We start from the raw sequence: 19,937 nt of genomic DNA, 5'->3' as shown, positions 1-19,937 counted from the left end.
TCCAGGAAGAAGGAAGAGCAAGTTCAAAGACAGGAGAAGCCCTAAGAGGGAAAAATGATTTCTGTGCTCAAGCCACACAAAGAAGACTCAAGTGAGCAAGGAGGGTGGTGGTAGGAGACAGGAGGCAAGGGACCGGCCCCTGCAGGTGAGTAACTTAGATTTTATTGTGATTGGAGGCTGTTAGAGGGATTTGAGCATAGGAGTGATGTGGTCTGTCCTAAGTATTAACAAAATACTCTGGCTGCTAAATAGAGAACAGGGTTGTAGGAGACAAGGAAGGAAGCAAGGAGACCAGTCTTGAGGCTATTAGAATCATCCACATAAAGGGTAAGAATAGTTTGGGGTACAGTTACAGCAGTGAAGGATGGAAAAAAAGAGGTAGATTTGGAATCTATTTTGGAGGTAGAATCCACAGGACTTGCTAATAGATTGAAAAGGAAGGTTGTAAACAAAGGAGGAGTAAGGATGACCCCTAGTCAACGTCATGAAGGAAAAAAAAAGCACAAGAGGACTGTTCTATGTCTGCTCTGTCCAATATAGTCTCACCACTAGCCACATGTGGCTAAGTTCATTAAAATTAAACAAAATATAAAATTCTGTTCCTCACTTGCACTAGACATATTTCAAGTGCTCAATAGCCACATGTGACTAGTGGCTACCATATTGAGCAGCATAGCTGTAGGATGGTCACATCATCCAAGAAAGTTCTATTGGACCGCACTGCTCCACATTAAAAAGATTAAGAGAATAAAAAGACAAACCACAGACTGGGAGAAATATTTGCAAAATTCATATCCAGTAAAGGAGTTCAATCCAAAATATACAAAGAACTCTTAAAACTCAACAATAAGAAAACACTCAATTTTTAAATGGGCAAAAGAGGCTGAGTGCAGTAGCTCATTCCTGTAATCTCAGCACTTTGGGAGGCCAAGGTGGGCAGATCGATTGAGTCCAGGAGTTTGAGAACAGCCTGGGCAACATGGTGAAACCCTGTCTCCACAAAAAATTTAAAAATTAGCCAGACATGGTAGCATGTGCCTGTAGTCCCAGCTGCTCAGGAGGCTGAGGTGGGAGGATCACTTGAGCCCAAGAAGTCAAGACTGAAGTGAGCTGTGATCACACTACTACATTCCAGCCTGGGCAATAGAGCGAGACCCTGTCTCAAAAAAAAAAAAAAATTAAATAAAAAAATTAAAATGGGCAAAAGCGAGCCCATTTTGGGGGTGTGGTGGCTCCTGCCTGTAATCCCAGAACTTTGGGAGGCCTAGGAGGGAGGATTGCTTGAGGCCAGGAGTTCAAAACCAGCTTGGGCAGCATAGCAAGACCCCATCTCTACAAAAAATTTAAAAATATTTTAAAAAAATAAAAATGGACAAAAGATATTAATAGGCACCTCACCAAAGAAGATATACAGACAGCAAGTAAGTGCAGATGCTCCTCTGCCTATTGCAGTGGGGTTATGTCCCAATAAATCCATTGTAAGTTAAAAATATAAGTGGAAAGTATGTTTTCAACTTACATTATCTTCAACTTATGATGGGATTATCTAGATGTCACCCCATCTCAAGTTGAGGAGTGTACTGAATGCATTATTACTTTTGTACCATCATAAAGTTGAAACATCTTAAGTCAGAGACTATATGTGAAAAGATGCCCAATATCATGGTCACTAAGGAATTGCAAATTAAAATGAGATACCATTACATATCTATTAGAATGGCTAAAATCCAAGACAGTGACAACACCAAATGCTGTTAAGGATGTAGAACTACAGGAACTCTCATTCATTGCTGGTAGGAATGCAATGTGGTACAGTCACTTGGGAAGACATTTTGGTAGTTTCTTACACAAATAAACATATTCTTACCACATGATCTAGCAATCACACTCCTTAGTAATTACCCAAATGAATTAAAAACTCATGTCCACACGAAAACCTGCACATGAATGTTTGGGGGTCTTTTTTGTTGTTTGTTTGGGTTGTTGTTGTTGTTGTTTTTAATTTTTTTTTTTTAGAGACAGTGTTTCACTCTGTCACCCAGGCCAGAGTGCAGTGGCACAATCATAGCTCACTGCAGCCTTGACCTCCTGGGTTCAAGCAATCCTCTTGCTCCAGCCTCTTGAGTAGCTTGGACTACAGGGGTGTGCCATCACACTCAGCTAATTTTTTTATTTTGTAGAGACAGTTTCTCACTATTTTGCCCAGGCTAGTCTTGAACTCCTGGCCTCAAGTGATCCTCCCGCCTCAGCCTCCCAAAACACTGGGATTACAGGCATGAGCCACTGTGCCCAGCCCTGCACAAAAATGTTTATAGCAGCTTTATTCAGAATTGCCAAAACTTGGAAGCAACCAAGATGTCTTGCAATAGGTGAATGGATAAACCCGTTGTACATCCAGACAATGGACTATTATTCAGCACTAAGAAAAAATGAGCTATCAAACCACAAAAAGACATGGAGGAAACTTAAATGCATCTTGAAAGAAGCCAGTCCAAAAAGGTTACATACTGTTTGATTCTAACCATATGACTGTAAAAAGATGATGGTTGCCGGGCTTCAGTGAAAGGAAGGGAGGGATGAGTCCATGGAACACAGGTGATTTTGAGGGCAGTGAAACTATTCCTGCATGATACTTTAATGGTGGATACATAACATTATATACTTTTCAAAACTCATAGAACTGTGCAAGACCAAAAGCGAATCTTAACGTAAACAGTGGACTTGAGTTAATGATAATGTATCAGTATCCATTCACTAACTGTAATAAATGTATCACACTAATGCAAGATGTTAATAATAGGGGAAACTGCCTGTAGGGGAAGGGGAAGGAAATATATGAGAGCTCTCTGTACTTTCTCTTCAGTTTTTCTATAAACTTAAAACTGTTCTAAAAGTAAAATATATTAATTTAAAAAAGAAAGACTAAAGAGATTGTTCATCAACACCTAACAAAATACCTGGCACAGAGTAGACATGCCATAAATGTTTATTGAATAAATTGATAAACAAATGAGTCAACCAGTGGTTCAGTAGAACCCAGGCCCCCTGAGTCCCAGTTCAGTACTCCTTCTTGTACATCAGAGCTAGAGTAACAGTATAGTTTATTGTCCAAACCAGGATATTTGAGAGTGAAATGGGGTGCCTTAGGTATAAATCAAGACTGTTTCAGAGATAACCTGAAATCACAAACTGGCAGTCCACAAGCTACATCTCGCCTCCAAAATTGTTTTGTTTGGCCACTCATCTTAATGCCTCATATGATATTCTTTTAAAATGTCAGTCATTTGCCCAAATTTAACACAGTGGAAACTGCATAAAAATGTGAAATTTGGACTTCTCTTGGAAAATGGAAGGACTCGGTCCCATGGGGCCGACAGGACTGCACAGTGGTGAGTGGCTGGAGCTGAGCAGCAGCTGCCCACTTTTGCCAGCAGGTACCTTCCTCTTTGCCACAAGCCCCACCAGTCCCTTTTGTATCTCTTACTCTAGGCCAAGTGTGAGTTTCCATTTACACTGTCTTGGTTTTGTTTTCTTCTGTGGCAGAGTTAAGAAAAAAGGAAAATATTTCTTACACTTATGTCATGATTCAAAGTAAGAAAATGAAAAAAGGATCAAGAGGGCCCCTTGTGTCTTGCCCCCAGCCTGCTTTACAAACAGTATATTCTTGGCCTCTCTAGGCAGTTGAGTCTGCCCGCTGTGGTCTGAACTTCTTGTCTCCCTAGGCCCCAGCCTGTGCTAGCCTTTAGAATTTTCTCAGGCTGCCACCCACTGCTGGAAAAGCTAGATGTGAGGGGAAAACAATGGGCATTATTTAAGCTTGCATTTTTATTGTTACCCCAATTCAACATTGCTCATCATCAACTTCTTGGTGAAAATTATTTCTGTTGTTTTTCTTAATTGCCTCCAAATTTAACTGGAGAGTGAGGCAGAGCAGCAGAGGAGTACAGCACCTACCTTTCCTCCCTGCGAACATGTCTTGTTGGAATGCTTTGACATGGAATTTTGTTCATCCTTGCATTCAGTCATTCCCGTAGCTCTGGCTATACTTACAGATGGAAGGACTCTCACTTCACACCAGTGTCCCCTGTAGGTTGTCCTCAGCTGAGGCAACAACACAAGCGAAGGTGTGGAAACAGGAAAGCATGGATGGGGCCCATTTACGCTAAGGAGTTGGACTTCATTCATAGGTGGTAGGTCGGGAACTGCTAAAGTCTTTTTTTTTTTTTTTTTTTTGAAATGGTGTCTCGCTCTGTCACCCAGGCTGGAGTGCAATGGCACCATCTCGGCTCACTACAACTTCCACCTCCCAGGTTCAAGCGATTCTCCTGCCTCAGCCTCCCCAGTAGCTGGGGTTACAGGCGCGCACCACCCCGACTGGCTAATTTTTTTGTATTTTTAGTAGAGACGAGGTTTCACCATGTTGGTCAGGCTGGTCTCAAACTCCTGACCTCAGGTGATGCATCCACCTCAGCCTCCCAAAGCGCTGGGATTACAGGCATAAGCCACCACGCCCAGCCTGCTGAAGTCTTTTTGAGCAGAGAAGGAATGTGATCACAGCTAGCAATTGTGCAGGGAATAGCTCTAGAAGCAGGAGGACCAGATAAGAGGTTGTCGCAGTGACCTGAGTAACAAGAGATGTGACTAAAGCAGAGACAGTGGAACAGAAAGAAGGGGATAGATTGGAGAGACATCTTGAGGTTAGGCTTCACAACTCATAAGATGTGGAGAAGGCGTGAACTAAGAAATTAAGGATCAAAGATTATCCAGAGATTTTTTTGAGGTTAGGGGGTTGAAATACCAAAAGCATGATCCAAAAAAAGAAAAAAAATTGATAAGGAATTGGAGCTCATCAAAATCAACTTTTGCTTTACAAAAGACCCTGTTAAGGGAATGAAAAGATAAGTTACATACTGAGATAAGATATTTGCAAATCATATATCCCACAACAGATTTGTATCTAAAATATATAAAGGGCCAGGTGCAGTGGCTCACACCTGTAATCCCAGCACTTTGGGAGGCTGAGGCGGGTGGATTATTTGAGGTCAGGAGTTTGAGACCAGCTTGGCCAACATGGTGAGATCCCCTCTCTACTAAAAATACAAAAATTAGTCGAGCATGGTGGCACATGCCTGTAATCCCAGCTACTAGGGAGGCTGAGGTAGGAGAATCGCTTGAACCCAGGAGGCGGAGTTTGCAGTGAGCCGAGATCGCACCACTGCACTCCAGCCTGGGTGACAGAGTGAGACTCTGTCTCAAAAAATAAAAATAAAAAATATATATAAAGAACTTTCCAAACTCAACAGAAAAAAAAAACAATTAGGAAGTAGGCAAAAGACAAGATATGAAAAGGATATACAGTCAGCAAATGAGCACATGAAAAGATGTTCAACATCATTAGCCATTGGGAAAATGCAAATTGAGATCACAATGTGATATCACTATACATCTATCAGAATGGCCAAAATAAAAACCAACACCAGATGCCAGCAAGAATGCTGAGAAACCAGATGACTCAAACATTGCTGGAGGGAAAGTAAAATGGTACCACCAGTCTGGAAAACAGTTTGGCAATTTCTTATAAAGCTAAACATGCTACTACCATACCTCCCAGCAGTTATTCTGTTGAGCATTTGTCCCAGAAAAATGAAAACTATGTTCACACAAAAACCTGTATGTGAATGTTCATAGTGGCTTGATTCTATAGCCAAAAACTGGAAATGACTCAGGTGTCCTTCAGCAGATAAGTAGTTAAACAGATTGTGCTACATCCATACTGTGGAGTACTACTCAGCAAAAAGAAGCAACAAACTTGATACACACCATAGCTTGGATGGATCTTAAGAGCAGTATGCTGAGTGAAAAAAGCCTATCTATCTCAAAAGTTTATATACTGTATGGTTCCATTTCTATAACATTCTCAAAATGACCAAATTTTAGAGAAGGATAACAGATGAATGGTTGTCGGGACTTAGGGATGGTGAAGGAGGAGGGATGGGAATGACCGTAAAGGAGGTAGAGGAGGGAAATCTTTGTGGTGATAAAATAGTTTCGTATCTTGATTGTGGTTGAGGTTACATGAATCTACACTTGCGATTAAATGGCCTAGAATTATACACTTATACACACACAAATGAGTGCTTGTAAAACTAGTGACATATTAATAAGATCTGTGAATTGTACCAATGTCTATTTCCTGACTTGGATATTGAACAGTAATTATGTAAGATGTTAACATGTGGGGAAACCTGGGGAAGGGTGTGTAGAACCTCTCTGCACTATTTTTTTTTTGCAGCTTCCTGTTATTCTATAATTATTTTAAAAGTAAAAGCTAAGTACAAAAAAGGAATGAACTTCTATTGATACATGCACAAATCTGCATGAACCTCAAAGGCATTATGCTGAGTAAAAAAATAAAATAGCCTATCTTAAAAGGTTACAGACTGTTTGATTGCATTTATATGGCATTCTCAAAAAGACAACACTACAGTGATGGAGAACAGATCAGTGCTTGCTAGGTGTGGGGGAGAAAGGAAGATGTGATTGCAAAAGGATAGCACAAGGAGATTTGAGGGGTTATGGAACTCCTCTCTGTCATGAATCTATACATATGTTTAAAATCAGATCTGCACATGCACAAATGTCAATTTTACTGCAGAATAAAATTTAAAATAAAAGTAGATAGGCAAAGCCGGGCATACCTGTAATCCCAGCACTTTGGGAGGCCGAGTCGGGTGGATCACGAGATCAAGAGATCGAGACCATCCTGGCCAGCATGGTGAAACCCCATCTCTACTAAAAATACAAAAATTAGCTGGGCATGGTGGCACACACCTGTAGTCATAGTCACTCGGGAGGCTGAGGCAGGAGAATTGCTTGAACCCGGGAGATTGCAGTGAGCCGAGATTGCGCCATTGTACGACAGCCTGGGCAACAAGAGCAAAACTCCATCTCAAAAAAAAAAAAAAAAAAAAAAAGATAGGCAAGTAGTTTGTTTCTGATTTGTTTCTTCTTTCCTTCCTTCCTTTCATTCGTCCATTCATTCAGCCATTTACTGAGCACCTACTATGAGTGAGGCACTGTGCAAGACTTTGGAAATCAACCAAAAGTAAGACAGCCAGGCCCTGCCCTCAGGGAGCATTGTTTCTGTTTCAGAGAAGTGGCCAATAGGGTTTGGAGCCCAGTGTTTCTACCTGGGGAAGTGTGGCAAGGCAAAGACTACGGAGGGACAAAGTGAGCAACTTTTCATTCCTAGAGCCCAGTCCGGTAGGATTTCAAATGATCACTTTTCCCTCAAAGACTCTTAGGCCTGAGATCAGAGGAAAGCCCCCAATCCGTGTTTCACAGGTACTCACAAGAGAAAATGCTAGGAGGGTTGTGCCTTGCTAAGGGAAGGAAGAAAAGTTGGGGGTGGGGAGCATGAGATTTGATGCAGTTAGTAAAGAATGAACTCTGAAAAGTGTTACGAGAGAGAGAGAGAGAGAGAGACTTAAAACAACCATTTGTTTAGCTCATGACTCTATAGATTGGCAATTGAGCTGAGTTCAGCTGGGTGGCTCTTCTGGTTCTGGCTGGATACACCCAGCATCTGCAGTCAGCTGGCTGTCAAAGGCCTCGATCACATGTCCAGTAATTGGCTGGTGGTTGCCTGGGTGACAGGGGTCTCTGGGCCATTTGTTTCTCATCATCCAGCAAGCTATTCTGGTCTTGTTCCTTATGGCGAGGTCACAGAGTTCCCAAGAGCAGCAGAGAATAAGCCCCAAAATATAAGTGCTTTTTAAAAAATAGCTCTATTGGGGTGTAATTCACATACATTACCTGACTTTGAATTTTGTTTTCTCCCCTGTTTGCAGGGAATCTGAAGCATGTGGTCTAGTTGACAGAAAGAGATCAGGTTTCCAGAACTGAGGAGTGGTGCCTATAATGAAGACAGCGTGTTTATGCAAGCAGTTTGTGGAATTTATGACTGCAGGGGAAATTTGAAAGAAATTACTTCCTGAAAATTTCCAAGGGGCACCAAGTGGCAGCTGGCTTCCTGGGGTGAAGAGGCAGGCACCCCAGAGTCCTCAACTGGGCCTAGGGGAAGAAGGAGATATCCCACATTTAAAGTTCTTATTTAAAAAAACACACACACACAAATGAAGTTTTTAATCTTTGAAAATTATTTTTAAGCGAATTGGGGAGGGGAGTATTTTAATCATCTTAAATTAAACAGATCAGAAGCTGGATGAGAGCAGTCACCAGTTTGTAGGGCAGGAGGCAGCTGAGAGGCAGGGTTTGGGCCTCAGGACCATCCAGGTGGAGCCCTGGGAGAGAGGGTACTGATCAGCAGACTGGGAGGTGGGGAGAAGTCCACTGGTGTTGTTTTAGTGTTATATATCTTTGGTTTTTTTAATAAAATCTTTGAAAACCTACTTCTTTGTCCCGTTGTCTTCATTGTAAAGCGCCACTGACAGCACACACAGTTCTGAACTTTTCTTCTCGCTGAAGTGTCAAGAATAACCCTGTTCCTTCCAATCTCTACTCTGGCCCGGCTTGAGAGTCTGACCTCACTGGGGAACTAGTGTGTCCCTAGCCCAAGTTCTTGGGACAGAAGGCCAAGCTCTGTGTTGCACTGGGGCTGTCCATGGTGGGGTAGGAATACTGGCACTGCAGTCATGGAGAGGGGCTTATTGGCACCCTGGGGAGGAGCTGTCCCTGTCCAGGGAGTGATTTAAGGGATGGAAAAGGCGTGTTGGCATGTCAGATCCAAGAGGAGCACTTCCATGGATAGAAAGGATGCTTCCCAGTAGACAATTGGCACATAATGAAAAGGGGAGGAAGTTGTAATGTGTGGTGTTACTGCAACCTCTGGGGAGTTGGCAACATGGAAAAATGGGGATGGGGGATAATGGGAGAGATGAGGAAGAGACAACTAAATGTCATGATATTGTAATTTTATTTACCAAATATTTACAAAGCTCCTTCAACTAACTACTGGGACCGGGATGGCAGACAAGCACACAGCCCCATCCATCCTGGCTGTCTAGGAATTCCCAGACAAGGCAAGGGAGGAGAAAAAGAAGCAGATCCCAACATGTTTCCAGCTCTGTTATCAACATGAGCTCAGAGCTGTGGGAGCACATTTCTACTTTTCAGTATTTTCCAAATTTTCTGTAGTGGGCACATTTTACTTTAATAATAGAAAAAAATAAATACATAAACCCCCCCAAAAAAAAAAGAAACAATTGATCCGCGGGGAGTTAGGGGGTAGTTACAGATCAAAGTCAGTTCAAGACACCCACTGAGGAAGACTTTGTGCTCAGGCCCTGGGGCTGTTCTAATTGCCTGGAAGACCGATCAGTGGGGGCGGTGGCGGGGAGGGGGATGCGGGGGAGGGGGATGCTTTTTAGATCAGTTGGCTTGAGGGTGGGGCAAATTTGTCCCCACCATAAGCCTGCCTGTCTTACCTTTAGGAAATTGCTGCTGACCCCGCCACCACCCACCCCTTGTGTCTGCAAGGGACCAGCCACAATAACTATAACAACAATGGCAAAGCAAGCATGGGCATATGCCCCATTTTACAGATCATTTTCACTTGTACGTCACTGTCCACCCTGCTAGTGGGTATTATCATCCCCACTCTATAGATTAGAAAATTGAGGCTAAGAATGATGAAGTAACATGCCCCTTTTTAAGTGGCAGAGCCAGGAAGAAAAACCCGGCTGGAACTGCAAATTCCCTTACTTTTTCCACTGTCCCACACTAGTGCCACTAGAATATTTTTAAACTGTGACTTTGAAGTAAACAACTTTCTTACTGCTTCCAAAGCCCAAGCTGGACCAAGCCACATGCTGCTTCTGGGCCCTCACCACACAGTAGCATTCATTCGTTTGTGTGCTTTTCAGCAAGTTGCTTGACCTTTCTGGGTCTGTTTCCATACCCATAAAATGGGGTGAATAATTCTTGCACCTCATGGGCTATTGTGAGTGGCTGATGAATTATCAAAGATGAAAGCACTTTGAAAAGCGTGTAAAGTATTCTGGACAGGAGGGCCTGCCTTGGAAATGGTCCAGGGAAGGCTCACCTCTGAGGAAAACCCAGTGCTTATAGGAAACCCACCAGCCCCCTCTGTCTCCAGGGCACTCACAAGGGCCAAAGAGACCAAGAAAGAAGTGTAGACTATGTCTCCAACTCAAGGGGTAAGAAAATAACCACTTAAAAAGGAATATCGATATCGGATATGCATATATGTGCATAAAACACCTTTGGGAAAATACACAAGGAACTGGGACACCTCAGTTGCCTCTGGGCAAGGGAACCAGATGGCAAGCGGCAGAGTGAGGGCGACCTGCACTCAGTTCCTTTTTGTACCTTTTGATTTTTGAACCATGTGAATGTATTACCTGGTCCCAAAAAAGTTAATACATAACATTTTTTTTTAAGTCAATGGAAAATTCCCACCAGTTTACCTTTGGGGAGGGTGGATCTGCCTCTGCTGCATTCAATGTTAGCTGTCACAGAGACAGCAGTAGTATATTTCCAATTATATGTTTAAAAGACTCTAAGGCAGAAAGACTTCTTTATAAGAAAATCAAATATTGTCATTCAACAAAAAAAAGGAAAAAGAGGAAGAGGAGAAGGAAAAGAAGGAGGAAGAGAAAAGCAGAAGAATGAAAGAAAACAACCACGTAAACAAGTGTGTTTTGACATCTCTAAGCCCCTATACAGAAAGCTCCTGCAGCTCCTCCTTCTCTGCATTTGCCAGGGGCAGATCCCCAAACCTCCTGCTCAGTGCTGGGCCCAAAGCCGACCTGTAGTGCCTTGGCATGCAACATAACACACTTCAGCCTCAGACTGCCTGAGTTTAAGCCTCTCCCTTCACTTACTAGCTGTGTGACCTTGGCCAAGTAACTCCCTCTCTCTGAGCCTTAGTCTTATTGTCTATCAAATGGCGACACTTACCTGTACCTACCTCATGGGGGTGGTTGCGAGGGACCAAAGAGATAATGCAGAAAAGCATGTAGTAGAGCGCATGTTATATATTAGTAGTAGACACTGTTCTTGCCCTAAATGTGAACACGCTGTGGGTAAGGAAACTTCCTGGGGTTCCCTGGCTTCAGGAATTAGGGAAATAGTATGCAAATTTGTGTGACTGTACATATGTACATTTTTCTGGGGCACAGAGCCATAGCTATTATCAGAGTCTCAACACTCAAAGGAGTTTTGTGATTACAAAAAGGATGAGATCTACAGACGTAGAGGTAAAGACAGACATAAATAGAGCTGTCTAAGGCAGGGGCCCCTCACCTCATGATCTATGCACACGCTAGTCCTGCTTGGAATGCCCCAATCTTCCCTAGACTGGCTCCTTCTCCTCATTCAGTTGTCCGACTCAATTAAATACCCTAGGGCCGGGCCCGGAGGCTCACATCAGTAATCCCAACACTTTGAGAAGCCGAGCTGGGAGGATTGCTTGAGCCCAGGAGTTCCATACCAGCCTGGCCAACGTGGCAAAACCCCATCTCTACTAAAAATACAAAAATGAGCTAGGCGTGGTGGCACATGCCTGTAGTACCAACTACTCAGGAGGCTGAGGCAGGAGGATGCCTTGAGCCCTGGAGGTTGAGGCAGCAGTGAGCCATGATTGCACCACTGCACTCCAGCCTGGGCAACAGAGCAAGACCTTGTCTCAAATAATAATAATAATATGGCTGGGTGTGGTGGCTCATGCCTGTAATCCCAACACTTTGGGAGGCAGAGGTTGGCCATTCACCTGAGGTCAGGACTTCGAGACCAACCTGGCCAACATGGCAAAACCCCGTCTTTACTAAAAATACAAAAAAATTAGCCAGACTTGGTGGCGCATGCTTGTAATCCCAGCTACTCAGGAAACTGAGGCAGGAAAATCGCTTGAACCCACGAGATGGAGGTTGCAGTGAGCCAAGATTGTGTCACTGCACTCCAGCCTGGGTGACAGAGTGAGACTCTGTCTCAAAAAATTTTTTAAAAAAGCCGGGTGCGGTGGCTCATGCCTGTAATCCCAGCACTTTGAGAGGCCGAGGCAGGTGGATCACCTGAGGTCAGGAGTTCAAGACCAGCCTGGCCAACATGGTGAAACCCCGTCTCTACTAAAAATACAAAAATTAGCTGGGTGTGATGGCGCATGCCTGTAATCCGAGCCACTCAGGAGGCTGAGGAAGGAGAATCGCTTGAACCCAGGAGGTGGAGGTCGCAGTGAGCCAAGATCCGCGCCACTGCACTCCAGCCTGCTCGATGGGAGCAAGACTCCATCTCAAAAAAAAAATAAATTAAATAAATAAATAAGTTATAATAATAATACTGTGACCACCCTACCCTAACTAAAGTAGCCATCTTGTCCTGGCAATCCCCAGATACCATCTATCATTTATCATTCTCTATTTCTGTCTCCTCTTCTCCTCTCTCTCTCTTTTTTTTTTTTTTTTTTTTTGAGATGGAGTCTCACTCTGTCGCCCAGGCTGGAGTGCAGTGGCACAGTCTCCGCTCACTGCAAGCTCCGCCTCCCCCAGGTTCACGCCATTCTCCTGCCTCAGCCTCCCGAGTAGCTGGGACTACAGGCGCCCGCCACCACGCCTGGCTAATTTTTTGTATTTTTAGTAGAGACGGGGTTTCACCATGTTAGCCAGGATGGTCTCGATCTCCTGACCTCGTGATCCGCCCGCCTCGGCCTCCCAAAGTGCTGGGATTACAGGTGTGAGCCACCGCACCCAGTCTCCTCTCTCTCTCTCTCTCAATACATACTTAGAGAATGGTAGAACTATGTAATAAGACAAAGCAATGCCTTATTCTGGGTATTATTAACACAGAGGAGGAGACAAGCAATCTAGACTGGGGCAACAATGAAGGCTACAAGCAGGCAGTGACACTCAAGCTGAATCTTGGGCCAGGCATGGGAGGAGGCATTCCAGGCAAAGGGACTGGAATACATGAAGGCAAGAAGGCACAGGAAATTTAGGGAAGCAATAAGCAGCTTGATGTTGCTGGAACACAGGATATTTGACGGTATCCAAGCAAACCAACTGTAAAAAGATGTTATTAAAACAATGAGGGAACATTGAACAGGTTATGTTAAGAAATTATTGATAATTTTGTTAAGTACAATAACAGCATGGTGGTTATATACACATATATTTTATATCCTCATCTTATAGAGAGATAAAGAGAAGTATTTATAGATGAACTGTATCTGGATACTCCAGAGGAGGAAAATGTATATGGAGGGTGGGGAGGGAGGGGGACATGGGTAAAACAAAATTTGAAAATGTTGATCACTGTTAAAGTGGATTGAATGAATATATGGGAGTTGATTATATAGTCTCTCTGGTTTTGTGGTTTTTCAATTTTCATAATAAAACATTAAAATCTATATTGGTGAGTTGCTGCAAGTAAAGATAGCAGGGACCAGATCACAAAGGGCTTCCTGTGCCAGGTTGGGGGGGCTGGGCTTGAGCCTGCAGGTAAGGAAGCCATCAGAGTTTTAAGCCAAGGAGTGGTCTGATCAGACTTGCATTCTGAAAAGCTCGCTCTGGCTACTGTGTGGACAAAAAAATAAATAAATAATAAGGAGCCTGGTAAGGCCCAGCTCCAAAGTGACTGCCTGTGAGAAGCCTCTATTTACCTCAGATGGAGTCCTGGCACCTTCCTCCTTTGGCCCACTATGCCTTTCTCCTAACCACTTACTTGGTAAGAGAATGTGTGTGTGTGTTTGTGTGTGTGTGTGTGTGTGTGTGTGTAATGAAATATTTCCCCTCAATATATGCTTCAGGTAAAAACTTTCAGATAATACAGATAATGGTTCCCTCATATCCCTATACTTCAGTAATAACCACTATTGGCAATTTAGTGTTTTTCTTTCCAGACTTTTTTTCATTTGCTCCATAAATATTATTGAGCACCTACTATGTGCCATGCAGTGTGCCAGGCACTAGGGTTACATCTGTGTACAAACAGACAACGATCTCTGTCTCAATGGAGCTGGCATTATGCATATATGACCATTTGACTTTTATGTAAATGAAATGAAACTGTTCTGCAACCTGATTTTTCTTTCACTTAATTATACACCGTGGACAGCTTTCCATATCAATCTAGAAACAGCTACTTTATTCATCTTCCATTATAACATATGCCAGACATACCAAAAAGGAAGGCACACCTGATGCTTGAAATGATCCTATTATATGGATGCTTCAAAATTTGTTTAACCTGTCCCCTATTGCTCAACATTCAGAATTTTCTCAATTTTCCTTACAAATAAAAACACTGCACAACAACAACCACTAGAGCTAATAAATGAATTCAGCAAAGTAGCAGGGTACAAGGTTAACAAAAAAAATCCATTGTGTTTCTATACATCAACAATGAATAATCCGAAAAGGAAATTTAAAAAACGGTTCTGGCCAGGCGCGGTGGCTCACGCCTATAATCCCAGCACTTTGGGAGGCTGAGGTGGGCAGATCACGAGGTCAGGAGATCGAGACCATCCTGGCTAACACGGTGAAACCCCGTCTCTACTAAAAATACAAAAAATTAGCCAGGCGTGGTGGCATGCACCTGTAGTCCCAGCTACTCGGGAGGCTGACGCAGGAGAATCACTTGAACTCAGGAGGCAGAGGTTGCAGTGAGCCAAGATCACACCACTGCACTCCAGCCTGGGCAACAGAGTGAGACTCCATCTCAAAAAAAAAAAAAAAAAAAAAAAGAAAGAAAAAGAAAACAGTTATATTTACAATAACATCCAAAAGAATAAAATATTTAGGAATAAACTTAGCCAAGGAGGCAAAAAACTTGTACACTGAAACTATAAAATGTTGTTGAGAGAAATTAAACAAAGCACAGATAAATGGAAAAACGTGTTCATAGATTGAAAGACTTAATGTTGTATGGTGTCAATACTACTCAAAACGATCTACAGGTTGAAAGCAATTCCTATGAAAATCCCAAAGACTTTTTTGCAGACATAGAAAAATCCATCCTGAAGTTCATATGGAGTTTCCAGAGACCCCAAATAGTAAAAACATCTCGAAAAAGAAGAACAAAGTTGGAGGACTCATGATTCCCTATTTCAAAACTTACCACAAAGCTATAGTAATCAAAACATTGTGTTACTGGCATAAGTACAGACATATAGGTACAATGGAACAGAATTGAAAGTACAGAAATACACCTATGGTCAATTGATTTTGGACAGAGATGCCAAGTCCATTCAATGGGGAAAAAGAAGTCTCTTTAACAAATTTTGCTGAGACAACTGGATTTCAACATGCAAAAGAATGAAGTTACCCGGGCTTGGTGGCATGCACCTGTAATCCCAGCTACTCGTGAGGCTGAGGCAGGAGAATCACTTGAATCTGGGAGGGGGAGATTGCAGTGAGCCAAGATCGTGCCACTGCATTCCAGCCTGGGCGACAGAGCGAGACTCCATCTAGGAAAAATAAAAAAAAAGAATGAAGTTGAAACTCTATCTCATACTATACACAAAAATGAGTTCAAAATGGATCAAAGACCTAAATGTATGAGATAAACTATGAAATGCTTAGAAGAAAACATGGGGGTAGATCACGACCTTGGATTTGGTAATGGATTCTTAGCTATGACACCAACAGCACGAGCAACAAAAGGAGAAATAGATAAATTAGCCTTCCAGGTGTGGTGGCTCACGCCTGTAATCCCAGCATTTTTGGTGGCTGAGGTAGGCAGATCACCAGAGGTCAGGAGTTCAAGACCAGCCTGTCCAACCTGGTGAGACCCCCCCCATCTCTACTAAAAATACAAAAAATTAGCCAGGCGTGGTAGTGCACGCCTGTAATCCCAGCTACTCAGGAGGCTGAGTCAGGAGAATCGCTTGAACCTGGGAAGCAGAGGTTGTAGTGAGCCGAGATTGTGTCACTGTACTCCAGCCTGGGCAACAGAATGAGACTCTGTCTCAAAAGAAAAAAATAGATAAATTAGACTTCATCAAAGTTAAAAACTTTTTTGCTGCAGCGAACATTATCAAGAAAGTGAAAGAGGCCAGCACTTCTGGAGTCCAAGGCAGGAGGATCTCTTGAGTCCAGGATTTCAAGATCAGCCTGGTCAACATAGCAAGACCCTGTCTCTACAAAAAAATTAAAAAATAAAATTAGCCAGGCTTGGTGGCCTGCGTCTGTAGTCCCAGCCACTCAGGAGGCTGAGGCAGGAGGATCGCTTGAGCCCAGGAGGTCGAGGCTGTACTGAGCCATGATCACGCCACTGCACTCCAGAGCCCGGGCAACAGAGTAAGACACTGTCTTAAAAAAAAAAAAAAGGCAAAGAACTTGATTAGACATTTCTGCAAAGAAGATATTCAAATGGGCAAGAAGCACACGAAAAGATGCTCAACATCATTAGTCATTTGGGAACTGCAAATCAAAACCGCAATCACTTGTCAGTTTATACCTATTTGGATCACTATAATCAAAGATAGAAAATAACAAGTGTTGATGAGCATGTACAAAAACTGGAATCCTTGTACCTTGGTGTGGGAATGTAAAATGGTGCAGCTGCAGTGGGAAACAGTTTGGTGGCTACTCAACAAGTGAAACATGGAATTACCATATGACCCAGCAATTACACTCCTAGCTATATATCCAAAAGAATTGAAAACAGGTATTCAAAGAAATATTTGTATATGAATGTTTATCACAGCACTATTCACAATAGCCAAAAGGTAGTGAAATAAATGCCACAATATTCTAATAAATGCCCATCAGTGGATGAATGGATAAACCAATTGTGACATGTGCATACAAGGGATATTATTCAGCCTTAAAAGGGAATGAAGCACTGATACTTGATACAATACTTAGAAACATTACACTAAGTGAAAGAAACCAGACATAAAAGGTCACGTATTGTATGGTTCTATTTACTTGAAACCCCCGGAATAAGCAAATTCATAAAGACAGCAGATTGGTTGTTACCAGGGCCTGGGCAGAGGGGAAAATTGGGAGTAACTGCTTAAAGGGTACAGGTTTTGTTTTGGAGTAATGAAAATGTTTTGGAACCAGATAGCAATGGTGATTACACAACATTGTGAATGTACCAAATGCCACTGAATTTTCACTTCAAAATGGTTAATTTACTTTTTTATGTTTTAATTGACATATAAAAGTTGTACATATTTTGGAGGTACGTGTGATATTTTGATAGCTGTATACAATGTGTAATGATCAAATTAGGGGAACTGGAACATCCATCACCTCAAACATTTATTTTTTGTCTATATTGGGTAAAACTGTTAAATTTCCATTGTGCGCAATTCACCTCAAAAAAATTGCAACGAAGATCCTCTTACCTATACCCTTGCACATTTGTTGCATTATTTCCTCATGATAAATTTGTAGAAGTGAAACTGCTGGATCAAAGGGCATGTAACATAAAACAAACAAAAGAGATTATAGGTTTTGATTCCCAGAGGTGTTGTCCCAATTCACAGTCCCACTAAAGCTGTGTGAATGTGGCTGCCCCCACACCCTCCCTACAACTTCATCTTTTCCCACCTAAAAAGTAAAACTATCTCATTGTTTGAATTTTCATTTTTTTTGTTTTATTAGTGAGATTGGGCATGTTTCAGATGCTTAATAGTAAGTTATTATTTAGTTACCTGTCTCTTTGACAACACTCATTGACTTTTCCCATCTCTTCAGGTCCAGCACTCATGACAGGCATGTAGTAGGACCTCAGTAAATGCTGGGAGGAATTAAAGGGAATAGCAGTGACTATGAGCCCATCCTAATTTTCCCAGAGGCTCAGGCTAGCGCTAGACATACAGTGCAATCCTAACGTATCTTCCCCCAAAAGCTACCTAAATACCTTTTGAAATTCCCTGTGGGGGCTGGGTGTGGTGGCTCAGGCCTGTAATCCCAGTACTTTGGGAGGCCGAGGTGGGCGGATCATGAGGTCAAGAGTTCGAGACCAGCCTGGCCTACACAGTGAAACCCCATCTCTACTAAAAATACAAAAAATTAGCCAGGCATGGTGGCAGGTACCTGTAATCCCAGCTACTCAGGAGGCTGAGGCAGGAGAGTGGTGTGAACCTGGGAGGCGGAGGCTACAGTGAGCCGAGATCACACCATTGCACTCCAGCTCGGGCGACAGTGCAAGACTCCATCTCAAAAACAAAACAACAACAACAAAAAATTCCCTGTTGGGAGTCACACTGTGGGCAGCATGGAGGGCATGGGTTTGCACAACCTGAAAGTGAAGATAAAGGTAGAATAAGGGTGGGAATGAGGGGTGAGGTGGGGATTGGTACTAATGTGCACATATGTATGTGAAAGGAGACAGGCTGAAGAGAAACCACAAAATCACAGCTGTAGACTGGTGGGGACAGTGGATGGGTACTGCCATTTCTTAGGCCTACTAATGCCCTGTATTCAGCACTTTTCATCTGCCCTTCCTCCCCTCCACACTGTGGCCATCCTTTCTGGGCCACTCCACTCCCAGGCTGGTAGGCACCGCTCACTACTCTGCAGCTTTCCTGCCAGACTGGAATGCTTCCTCCAAAGGCGCCCACCAGTTAGCCCCATAGCACGGTCCTGGGGTTACCAGAGACTTAAAAGGATAGGGGGTATAGTAGCTCATTCCTATAATCCCAGCACTTTGGGAGACCGACACGGGAGAATTGTTTGAGCCCAGGAATTCAAGACCAGCCTGGGCAACATAGCAAGACCCATCTCTACAAAAAAAAAATTAAAATATATTAGCCAGGTATGGTGGCACATGCTTGTAGTCCCAGCTACTCGAGAGGCTGAGGTGGGAGAATCCTTTTGCCCAGGAGGTCAGGCTGTGGTGAGCCATGATCACAACACTGCACTCCAGCCTGGGCGATGGAGCGAGACCGTGTCTCAAAAAACAAAATGCCTGCTCTCATGGAGTGTTTACTCTAGTTGGAGAGACAGAGAATAAATACAATATGGCAAGCAGTGGTAAGTACTATGGAGAAAATCAAACAAGATAAAAGTTGAGTGGGACAGGGCTATTTTAGAAAGGGTGCCCAGGGAAGGCCCATTTGAGGAGGTGACAGTGAGCAAAAACCTGAACAGCTAGCCAGGTGGCCATCAGGGAAAGAGTGTCCCAGCCAGAGGGAACAGCAAATGCAAAGAGCCTGAGACAGGAACTGTCTTGTCATATCCAAGAAATGGCGAGGCCAATGTGCATGAAGCTGAGGGAATGAGGGTAGAGTAGGAGAAAATGAGTGTAGAGAAGCAGGAAGGATCAAGTGACATGGGCCACTGTAAGAACTTTGGCTTTTACCCTGTATGGGATGGAGAGCCATTCGAGGCTCCTGAGCAGAGGGGACAGGACCCCTCTGGCTGCTGTGTGAGGAATAGGGGCCAGAGGCTAGAGAGCTGGTCAGAGGGTGACTGCAGGGAAGAGATGAGAGTGACTCAGCCCAGGGTTGTGGCTATAGAAGTGGTGAGGAGTGGTTTGGATTTTGGCTGCATTTAAAAAAATTTTTTAGAGACAGGGTCTCGCTCTGTCACCCAGGCTGGGGTGCAGTGGTGTGATCATAGCTCACTGTAACCTTGAACTCTTGGGCTCAAGTGTTTCTTTTTCCTCAGCCCCTTGAGTAGCTAGGACTACAGGCAAGAGCCACTGTGCCTTGCTGATTCTTTTATTTTTATTTTTTACAACCCGGGTCTTGCTACATTGCCCAGGCTGGTCTCCAACTCCTGGCCTTGAGCAATCCTCCTGCCTCAGCCTCCCTAAGTATTAGGATTACAGAAGTAAGCCACTGCACCTGGCCTCTGGCTGTATTTCAGAAACAGCCGACAGAATTTGTTCATCAGTTGGATCTAGGGGGAGAGAGAAAGAAAAAGATGAAAGCAAGGTTTTGGGCCTGAGAAACTGGGTGAACAGAGGTGCCGTTTACTGAGTTTGGGAAAATGTGCAGGGAA

At 43.3% G+C, this 19,937-nt stretch overlaps 1 protein-coding gene across 12 annotated transcripts in view; it reads left to right on the top strand.

Annotated features, from left to right (window-relative positions):
• HDAC8 (histone deacetylase 8) overlaps positions 1-8,411 on the top strand; it is a 245,363-nt gene extending 236,952 nt beyond the window's left edge. For 5 of the 12 annotated variants that reach the window (XM_016943139.3, XM_009439272.5, XM_016943145.4 and 2 more), the window contains one exon: positions 7,153-7,443. In XM_016943139.3, the coding sequence (XP_016798628.1) occupies positions 7,153-7,304 (152 nt within the window). In that variant the 3' untranslated portion in view covers positions 7,305-7,443. Of the gene's footprint in view, positions 1-7,044; positions 7,444-7,850 lie in introns of those variants that run through there. The other 7 variants (XM_016943141.3, XM_016943147.3, XM_054676558.2 and 4 more) reach the window with 4 other exon arrangements.
• Positions 8,412-19,937: the final 11,526 nt, after the last annotated feature.

Source organism: Pan troglodytes, chromosome X (assembly GCF_028858775.2).
Source record: "Pan troglodytes isolate AG18354 chromosome X, NHGRI_mPanTro3-v2.0_pri, whole genome shotgun sequence".
Classification (NCBI taxonomy): Eukaryota; Metazoa; Chordata; class Mammalia; order Primates; family Hominidae; genus Pan; species Pan troglodytes.
The sequence above is the reverse complement of the archived record's forward strand: the minus strand, read 5'-3'. Positions and strand labels throughout refer to the sequence as shown.